This window comes from Boleophthalmus pectinirostris, unplaced genomic scaffold, assembly GCF_026225935.1.
Source record: "Boleophthalmus pectinirostris isolate CB_2022bp ecotype Guang Dong unplaced genomic scaffold, ASM2622593v1 HiC_scaffold_17, whole genome shotgun sequence".
Lineage (NCBI taxonomy): Eukaryota > Metazoa > Chordata > Actinopteri > Gobiiformes > Gobiidae > Boleophthalmus > Boleophthalmus pectinirostris.
Window position 1 is genome coordinate 10800800 of NW_026571115.1, and position 11313 is coordinate 10812112.

Here is an 11313-nt window from a genome sequence, read left to right on the forward strand (position 1 = left end):
ACTTGAATCAAGAATATTTTATCATGATTTGAGTAAATTTCACATGACAAGTAAAATTATCTGACAGTGGAAGAAGACATTTTGTAACTTAAAATTTGAAAATACATCTTGCTGCACTTAAAATAAGAAAAACAACAACTTTCTGTACTTAAAATAAGAAACACAATCAAATGTTGCTTGAACTAAGAAAAACGCACTTATTGCACTGGTAGATAATTTTACTTGTCAAGTTGAATCTCAAATAAATGGAAAAAAAATACTCAAATAAAGTAAAATGTTCTTAATTTAAGTCATTTTAATTTACCTAGATATTGTTCCAGTTTCTATTTTCCAGTGCATATATTATCTTGATATTTTATAGCATAGAAAAAAAAAAAGCTTAAAAAATGTCAACTTACCAATTTCATTATGTATTGACCCAAAGCAAAACATTTTAATACAATCTACTCTCTTAAATTGTTAAGCAATGTAATGTTCATTTGTTATTTTTTTTTAAACATTTCTTTAACTTTTTTTTTTTTTTTTAACCTTCATTTAACGAGGAACACTGCCATTGTGATTAAAAACCTATTTTTCTAGGAAATCCTGAGCAAGAGGCAGTCATTGTTACAACATCTGCTCATTACATTGCATCAGTAACCCTTTCTCTGTTTGATTAAAGTACAAATGTAGGGAGGCTGTAGTTCGAGCTCTTCGTAAATGTTAGAATATAAAAATCAAGTTACATTTTTCAAGACATTTCTCCTCACCTACGTGTTAGTTCTTGCGATGTTGCTTCTCGGTATTGGCACGGCTTTAACATAGAGAGTCACATCGGTATCCACACGGGAGCAGGCCGTCATGTCTCTCCGGATGACAGACTGTACCACTGTAATGAGGAGTGATGACAGGAAACATATCTGAACTGGACACAGCTATGTCCCGGTTATGTAATAAACCAACAAGACACAAAGGGCACACAGAGGGTACGAGCAGAGAGAAGAACCTATTCCAAACTGATAATAATGCAAGTAAATGGTCCAAAAGGATTACCTTGCAGAGTCGTTATTTTTCACTGACAGCGAGGAGTCTTAAATCAGTTTATTTCTATCGAGGCTTTTTGCTGATGCAGACTGGAGGCCCTAACCTCTCGAGAATGCCCGATCTCGGCAGATTTCGGAAGCTCAGCGGGCTCTGGACCGGTTAGTGCTTTTATGGGTGACAGCTGCGAATACCAGGGGTCAGATGGGGCAACAGTGACTCTGGTGCATTGTGACCTACGGGCAAGACACTTCACCCATCTGGACTAGTTTAGATGTGGTATGTGAGTTTTAGTGGTGGTTGCTTCTACAGGTCAAACCCAGGGCGACGGTGGCTCTAATATCAGTTTACAACCAGTGTATGGGATTAACGACAAAACTGTAAAGCAATGTAGACGATCTGGAAAAGCTGTAACTGCACAATGCTTCACTATAAATCTGAACTGTAGACTGTATAAAGAAGTGAGTGTGATGTCAGACATACTGTTCGGCTCCAGTCAAACGAAGCTCATTGAGGCTCGCAGTTATAGGGTCGTATTTGGAGCCAGGTCCATATTAGGAATAGGAATTTATGTATGGACAAAATAGTGAAATAAAAAACAAGATCATGCAGAGCTGGTTAATCAGAACATTTTAAGACTAAAATTCCAGAGAGAGAGGTGACAATATTCCAATGTAAAGTCAATTGGAGCCAGGGTCAGAAAAAAGGCAGAAGCGTTCCCACGGTCACATCCAATTTGGAACGTAGTAGCTAGGAGGTCAGCTATGTCCATATCTATATGCAGTGTATGTTATAAATACATATAGTAACAAGTAGCATGTCACCTTTTAAAAGCCCCAATATGTTGTTTGTCTGTTTGTTTGTTTTTTTTTTCATTACACTGTAAACCTGAACGTTCAAAGTAATTAAAAAGATTAAGTTATTTATACTCAAAGTTTTAGAAATAGTCCTATGAACTTAACTATGTCAAGTTGCTATAACATGTTCTTCTTTTTGAGTAATTTAAACTTTTTTTTTTTATTTTTTTTATTTTTTGTTAAAGGGAACTATTGTGGGTATAAGCGAGCGCAACTTAAAAACATAGATGAAGTACTAAGAACTTGGTAGAATGAAGTAATAAAAAAATAATATGTAATGTGTGTATAATGTACAATGTGTATAGTATAATGTGCTATAATAAATATATTAAACTATGTAGGTATATATAGATGTACTGGATTGTGTGTACAGAATCATGAACTACAAAAAAACTGAAAATCAATAAAATTATCCAATCCATTCCACTTTATTTCTATAGCACATTTCACAAACAAACAGTTTCCAAAGTGCTGCACAAATACATAATAATAACAATAATAAAATGATAAAATAAACACTCAGGTTTAATAATATTAGTGTTAAAATAATAAAACCAGTAAAATAAAATAAGAGCAAAATCATAGAATAGCAATAAATAAAGCCAATTAAATATATTAAAAATAAATAAAATAAATAAAAGACACAGCTCAACTCACAACTCATGCGGTGAGAGAGTAAACATGGGTCTCAAGATGAGACTTAAAACACTCCACTGTGGGGGCTGTTCACGTTCCAGTGCTTTGAAAATTCTAACTGCAAATATTTGAGTTGAGCTAAATAAGCACTTTTAATTCAACTCTTATCAAAAGACACAAGAAGCAAATCATCCAACCTTTTTAAGTTCTTGAAGATTGTAACTTTTAACTTCTTCAGCCTAAAATAATCGAGGTAATCGATTGCCTCAGTTATTTTGAGTTCTGGTAACTTAAACTCTGGTTTACGGTGTTTGTGCATTCGGGTTTCTCATGTGTGCATTGTGTCACCATGGTAACTCCTAAACATTCCAGCATTAGAGACAGATGTAGAACACCCCGAGCGTCACGTCCCTACAAAGTATCAATAATATTCCACGAGAACCACCTAAAACCTATCTACCCTCTTGGAGAATGTTCCGAAGCGGTTTTAACTTTCCATTTCAACGGAATCGTGCAGGTTACTTTTCGTCATTAGAAGGTTACGTAATTGCGCTTTAGACTAATTCATATCCAGTTTAATATCAGGTAAATCAGCACATTGCATTGACTTTACCTCATTCAGAAAACCCCCTCCTGACTCCGCTGTCACTGATACGTATAGTACATATGTCTGCGTGATGTTTTATGTATGTGGTGAGGGCAGTTCCCAATAGAGATAAATGAGTCACTCCTGAGGCTGTAGTACCATGTCAGACTATCCAAGGTCCGGGTCTGAAACCAGATCTGGACGGCCTGACGGGAGCAGAGCAGTCATCCATCACTCACGGGAATCTCTCTCTACCTTTGCCATAGATGCAGTATTTTATTTGGCACCTACCGGGAACGTTAATGGACTCATGAGTTACTATAAATATATTTTAAGATAGATGTTATTGAATGCAACTGTCGAGCCGTGTAGTTTAATCTAAATGTAAGCGATGTGGCATGTGAGAGGGCGAATAACCTGGAGCAACAACAAGCAGATGGTAAAGATTAAATGGCTGTAATTAAAAGGTTATTTTAATGGAACAGTGTGAACAGCAAAAACAAATTAGATAAAATATTGCAAAAAGAAAAAAAAAAAGTGAATTAATTTCATGGGTGTCTTATTATTATCACATTTATATATTGCGCTTTTCCTCCTTCAAGACACTCAAAGCGTTTTATAATAAAAAAATCTTCAAATTATTCTTCTTATGTTTTTTCAGTGTAAAAATTTGGTATATTTATTTATTGATTTATTCAAACGGGGAAAGAAAATAAAGTGTTTAGACTAAAAGGTTACATACTGATTCACGGCCGGTTTCACTTCGTGGAAACCGTCTGACTGGTAACTGGTATATTAAGCTTTTCCCAAATCTCATAGGAAGAAGGGCAATAATGGCTTTCCCCTTGATAAAAATTCACCAAACATTCTCTTTGTTCCGGCTTTAAATCCTCGATCTCAGGAATCGTTGTGAACACAGAATATATGGCTCTTCGCTGATTGGCTGGTGCCCGAACTCGCACTTTCGGGGTTTTGTGAACTGTCTAGTGTATTCCAGTTCCTGACCTAGTCGCTGGAGAGAAATGAAATTGAGCGGAGGCACTAGGTGGCGCTGTCCTGGCTAATATACTGGAGCTTTAAGGTTATATGTTATGTTTCTCAACTTGTTACTAAAATACAATATTTATAGTGAAGCATTGCAGTTACAGCTTTTTAAAATTTATTTTACAAATTTACTTTTTTACATCTATAAGCAAGTCAAAACATAAAAAAATTTTATTGTTCAATGATTTTAATTTGTGTAAAGATGTGCCTTTTACTGTATGAATTTGTGCTTTGCTTTTGTTTGTCATGGATTAGACGAGATAGGTGCATTTAAAATCCCCTTAAATGTTTTTATTGTCTTTAATTATAGAATACATATTAAAAAAAAAAACATTTAAAAGACATCAAAACATAAACACTGTAATACGGCCTTATTGTCTTTTCCTTTAGTACCGCGCTTTCTATATTTACCCCAGAACAATGCCATAAGCTTTGATCTCTTATCAGTCTAATCCCATTCATTTCAGAAAACAGCTGTCGTCATGATCTTTCCATATTAGTCGTGAATTAGTGGTAGCATCTGTACATCAACACCAAATCCCCTTTAATCTCCTCAGACTTAACCCGCCTTGTTTTTCCCTCAACAACATTACATAATTCTGATTCTTCCAAAACACCTCCGCCGTGTTTGCGTTGGACGATTGTTTGAATAACTGACTAACTGACGGTAATTAACAGTAAAGAGGGGGTTTCAGTTCAATTATCCCTCACCTCAATGCCTGTATTACATCCTCTATATCTACAGAAACAGGTAGTACTCAGTTACATTTACTTGATGGAGAAGTACTTGTTTTTTAGAGAATATACTTTTACTACTTGAATATTTAAAGTGCAACAGTACTCTTACTTGGGTAAAAAATGGATTATAAGTGTACAATTGACAAAAGCTTTATGTTGACAATATGACAGGAATTATTTGTAACAAGCATTTTTCTCAGTATTGCACTTTCCAGAGATGATTAGAAGTGAGTTACAATTACTTCAATAACTTTTAGAAAAAAAAAGTAATTCTCAGAGTAGTTTTCTGACACAATCCTACTTCAGTAATTTATTTTACAGTGTAACAGTCCTCTTATTTGACTACTTAATATTAGTAAATCTGCAAGTGACAAAAGCTTTATGTTGACAATATTTCATGATTTGAACATTTGTGCTTCTTGCCCTGGTCCTTTGAATGATTCAGTTTTAGTTTTTGTGTTTATCCTTTAAAAATACCAAGTTTTGAGAAAATATTTAACATCTTTCCCTCCAATTACAAGGCATGAAGCAGTTTAAATGAGGCTAAAAAGGATTCAAAGTTGAAATTCATACTATACAAATTACAAACATACATACATACATACATACATACATTTTTACTTTAATTTCTTTTCTTGGATCACCACTTTGTACTTCTACTTGAGTTAGTTCAGATGTCCCTATTTACCCGGGACAAGCCCTGTGTCTCCTGTCCTAGCAGATTTTATCCAAAACTATTGATTTGTCCCAGTTTTATACAAGAAATGTCCCTGAATCTGATACCTGCCAACAGTAAAGTGAGGCATAAATTCTAATTTGTTTAGGCAAAATACAAAAAAAAATCTGCTTAAACACACCCTAAACATAAAGAAAATATGACTATACTGACTCACATGTTCATCATAAATGGTTTCTGCATGACAGTTTTCCTTAATTACTCACTCGTTTCACAATTTTACAATTACCAACTATAAAAAAAAAAAAAAAAAAAACAGGGCTGTTCAAGTTTTTTATTTTGAAATTCTGGTCACCCTAACTTATATTAGATATTATTATTTTGCTCAATTTTGTTACGTAAAAGTACAGATACAGGTATCAAATGAAAGAATCTACTCAAATAAAACTACTAAAGTACTTACAAATATACTTAAAGAGTAAAAAGTAAAAATATTTTGATAAAGAATGGAGTTGATTTTAAGTGATTTAATTGATTTGACTGTTTGATTTTTCTAGCTGTTTTTGTCTATTTGGTTTGCTCAAAGATTGGACATTACCACAAATTCAATGTACTAAAAATAAATCTCTGACTCAAACCATGAAGAAAAGTACTTTTAACTTTTCAGTCCAGATTTAAAATTCGTGTAGTTGAAAGTACAGATACATTCTCTCAGATGTAGTGAAGTAAAAGTAAAAATATCCACTGTAAAATGTGCTCAAGCAAAAAATTGTACTGAAGAATTTTTTTGCTTTGTACTTTTACCTTCCACCACTGTTGTTTTGAAGTAACATTAGTCTTAGTGGAGTACATTCCTTGGCTCGTCTCCCTGTGCCTATGTCCCAGCAGTGACACAAGCAGAGTGTGAGTATCTGATGTCCGTACACTCAGTGACTACAGAGTGACAACATGCATCAAAAATAGCAACAGGACGTCTACAAAAGCAGGACCGGCCCCCAGCACACAGCACAAGAGGAGGCACAGACAGACGGAGCAAACCAGCTTCGAAACCAAACAAGATTTTTCTTTTTTTTTTAAAGTTTTGTGACAGGCGAAAGTGAAAGAGGATGTCAGTGCGCACGGTCCTGCAGAAACACAATGGAGCGGTGGTTGGAGCGGAGTTGGCCTGTAGCGTCCGGGAGGAGAATACGGTGTCAAAGGAGAGCTACAGCGCGGACTGGCAGAATATCTGGATCAAAACACAGCCAGAGGACAGGTAAGAAGAGAGGGGAGATGGGAAAGGGATGGATAGATAGATAGATGAAATGAAAAAATGAAATCATCTTTAGTGATTTGAGATGGCTTTTTGGTGACTCTGGGGGTCCATCAAATGCTTTTCTCCATTGAAATGTTATTGCTTGGTCTGGAATGTTTCACAGTATGGCATTAAACCTTTCTATCTGCATGGAAACCAAACCAAACCAAGTTACAGGTCAGATCTGTGGAGAGGCAACCCCGCTTACAGAATCACAATGCCAGTTTTTCTAGGTATTTTTGAGCTATAAAAACACTTGAAATTGAATAAACGTAAGATAAAGTTGTTTAAAGTCATACTGTGGAACATTCCAGGTAGAGCAATGACATATCCATAGAAACAATCACGTGACGCACCCTCCACTCCACCAGAAAAGTTACACAGTGCACCTTTAAAGATGGATCCCTGCAAATAAGCAACTCTTCATATTACACTACAGAAATGTTGCCAAGTTAAACTGATTTGAATTAAGAAAATGTTATATCCAATTATTACCAATGGAACAAGTGTTTTTATAGCTGAAAATACATCTAGTTATGCTGAAGATAACAAAACAACTCTATAAGAAAGTAAACTGTATGTTGTTTGAATTAAGAAGCGTACAAAATCCCTCAGACTTTGAATTAAGAAAAAAATACATCTTACTTAATGGACGTACTTGACATAAGTTTTTGTGTTGCTGAATTGTTAATATCTTAAAGTCAGTAAGTAAACATAAGTATTATATAATTTTATGGTTGAAAGAGGGGGAAAAAATCTGGAAAATGTAAGGAAAATAATCAGAATCAGCAAAAAAAATGTTTGTAAGAAATTGGCTTCTAATGATTTGAATCTGAGAATTTGAATCTGAATTTGGGCATTTTCATAAAACTATAAATTGGCTGGACTGTCATGATTATTTGAATGTTTATTTAAATTTTTTTTTTTTAAAAACTGTCAGTAACAAAATAAAGGACAGACCAAATAGAAAAAAATCTCCACAAGAATGATTGATGTTAAGATTAACTTGCTGCAAAATGTGAACTTATATTCCAATTGACTGTTATTTCACTGTTCTGAACAAAGAAAACAGGGCTGCTGTTTTAAATAGTAGCATCACCTAAAATGAATGTACTGAAATACAAAGCTGGGGACAGAGGATTTACACCTGCTTAAGTGACATGATCCGACATGAACTTTGAACATTTCACAGTGCAGACATCACAGCAGGGTCACTTGTTGTACCCCAAGACATGTCATCTTACAAAATTAGTCTTCTGAATAAAAAATATACATATATATTAATAACACCTAAGTATGTTAATAAGACGTGATCTTGTTTTGAAGTTAATCCTGCCATTTAATTAAGGCTTAAACCATTTAAACTTAAAATATCCTGCTATTGTTTGCACTATTAATCTTATTATTCTATCTGTTATTATCTATGGTTATTAAGACTTTCAGAAACATAGGTATTTTTGTAACTTTGGGCCACATGCAGGGTAAACTTTAAACAATGATCAGTAGTCAAAACTTCAGAGATAGACAACCATTCACTCATTTCTATCAAATAAAGGACCAGTTTATGGTGACTTTCTCTTCCAGTAGCTACACTGTTATTGGGTTACAATAGATATAGTTAATATATTTTGGTTTATTTCAAGACAAAGTTTGTATTTTTCCTTCATATAGACTTGTGTTAATGTAGATTTAGTAGGCCTGCTTCATTTTTCATGGAGCCCTCTTATTTACAAGGACTTTATTAAAAAGTTGGCTTGAAAAAACAGAGGATAGCAATGTAACACAATCAAAGGCACAATCAGTACCATCTGTTTTTGAAAAGTCCTCTTTAATCTTTTTTCTAACATGAATCCTTCTATCTTCCAGACAAACCATGAATATGAACGACACATCCCGCAGAGAAACATTGTCCCGACAGTGGCAGGCCCGCACCCTCCTCCAGGCCTGTCCCTCCGGAGTGGTCCGAGTGGGAACCATGGAAACCGGGGTCAGGGAGCACCAACTCCTGCCCAAGAGAAACACCTTGCCGCTGCCCATCTTCATCCCGACCGAGTTCGGGATCCGGCTCGGCCGCGGGGCCCCCCACACCGAAGAGGACTTCCAGCCTTTCCTCGCCCCCAACGGAGTCTGCCCCACCAAGAGATCTGTGGACGAGATCACGAAAGACCTACCTCCAGTCAAACCGGGGCTCATGGAGTTCGTCAAGGTGCCGAACATTCTGGGAAGATCTATGTCGCAGGAGGCCCAAAGAGGTTAAGAAAAGAAGCTAGAAAGTAGACTATGGACTGGGTTTGAGCGCTGAGAAATAAGCATGAGAAGATGTACAGAGATTGTGATGGTATGTTGATGTAAATAGTCCTACTGGTTGGAATTTGTGGGCTCAAAATCGTCTTGAGGAAGGATAGAGTTTTGGCTAAGCTGTTAAGTTAAAGGTGCACTACGTAACTTTGTAACTGGACGGTCTGATTCTGGCTTGTCTCATTTTTATTGAGAGTGAGGCTGCCTCTCCAGAGATCTGACCTGTCACTTGGTCTGATGGTGTCTCCATAAGCTGATAGATAGCAATGTCATACTGTAGGAACATTTCTGGCAAAGTAACAACATCTCCATGGCGATAGCGAGAAAAGTTCCATTGTGCACCTTCAATATCTTTCTTTAAACGTTTATATCACTGTTATGTAACTTGCCACATGCCAAAAAGCCACAAGTGTTTCGCATATCTTAATAGAACACATTGTCCAGTAACTGTGTGGTTCGATGCCAGCTTAGCTCATTGTAAAGTTATACCCTTTGGCAAGACACTAATCCACTTTGCAATCTCTTAACTACAAATAGATGTGTTTAAACGAATAAGAATGTATCGGGAATATAACTTAAACCTATTATTGATTTGTACAGTGAAGGATTGTGAATGTCTGGCTTGGAAAACTATGACACGAGGGTTTAAATGGACGCGCGTGATTCTGTATTGGAAAAACAGAGTGGAAACAGATAGAGAGAAGGAGGAGAGGGGAGGGGGAGGGAGGAGTGATGACAGCTAGGGATGGCGACAATATTTTAGACCCCTCCCTCTTCTTGTCCCAGTCTGATCTCTGAGAGGACACGGCGCTCCGAGTGGTCAGCTGATGTATGTGAAGTATGTGACAGATAAACCCCAAAGAATGTAAAGAGATGTACTACATGTTTTTATCTTTGCACATTTGTTTTGGAATAGACTGTACATGTTTTATCTTGTGATGATTTTATGTTATATTTTGATAGTTTAATATTTATTTATTTCAATTAAATAATTACAAAATCACATTCGACTCTCTTTGCTTACTTGTTAAATGTTTATTAAAGATATAGACGTACAGTATTGTGCTTGTATCTGCTAAATAGTAATAATCCATGACAACTGTGGATCCTTATATGATCATTTTGACATTTTAAATCGCAATATTCATCTAATACAACTTTATAAAAGAAACAAGTCTGCTGATTTACGCGTTACGCTGAAAAAAACAAAATCTACTCAAGTTAAGATGACTTGAATTAAGAAAGTTTTACCATGATCTGAGTAAATTTCACTCAGCAAGTACAGTTATCTGCCAGTGGAACAAGACTTAAAGACTGTCCATAAAAACTGTACTTAAAAACTTAAACTGTAACTTAAACTGTACTTAAAAACTTAAAAACTGTACTTAAATTTTGAAAACACATCTTGCTACACTTAAAATAAGAAAAACAACAACTTTTTGCACTTAAAATAACAAAAATCAAATCAAAATCAAATGTTGTCTGAATTAAGAAAAACACACTTATTCCATTGATAGATCATTTTACTTGTCAAGTTGAATCGACTCAAATAAAGTAAAATGTTCTTAATTTAATTCATTTTACGTTACCTAGATATTGTTTTATTCCAGTTTACAAAATTGCGATGCCCAGTGGGAGCTGACATCACCGTAAAAGTCATAAAAACAAATACCTACAGATCATATTAGCAAGTAAGTTAAAAACAAAACAAAAAAAAGTACCAAAATGATTATGAAATGTTGAGGAATCATGTATCACTTCTTAAGAAAATAAAATGGAGAATGAAGTAAGTTCAGAGCAGTGGGCATGTAGTGGTGGTGGTAAAAACGAGGGTTGATAAAGGAGAACCTTGTCTGCAAACACTTTTAATTTGGTCTTTTACTGTTCTGTGTTATGTTTTACCTAAGGACAACAGATGGAAATAAGCTTTTTTGCTACACTTGTAATTACAAATGTTCATTAATATGCACTGTCCCTATTAAATAAATAAATAAATGATAAATAAGATCGGTAATATGGCGTCTTGAAAAAAAGCGATTAAAGATTACTCAAACATGCACGAATCACTCCAAATACAACTTCAAGAGGGTAAAAGAGAAGAGGAAACTACTAAAACATGGCTCTGAAAAGTCTATTTGCATAATAGGTCTGTGCTTTAACTAAC

At 35.2% G+C, this 11313-nt stretch overlaps 1 protein-coding gene across 1 annotated transcript; it reads left to right on the forward strand.

Moving 5' to 3' along the window:
• Positions 1 to 6551: 6551 nt before the first annotated feature.
• Positions 6552 to 10154, forward strand: tcap (titin-cap (telethonin)). The gene is made up of 2 exons (XM_055153142.1): positions 6552 to 6812; positions 8718 to 10154. The coding sequence occupies exons 1-2, from the start codon at positions 6664 to 6666 to the stop codon at positions 9106 to 9108; spliced, it is 540 nt and encodes a 179-aa protein (XP_055009117.1). The 5' UTR covers positions 6552 to 6663; the 3' UTR covers positions 9109 to 10154.
• Positions 10155 to 11313: the final 1159 nt, after the last annotated feature.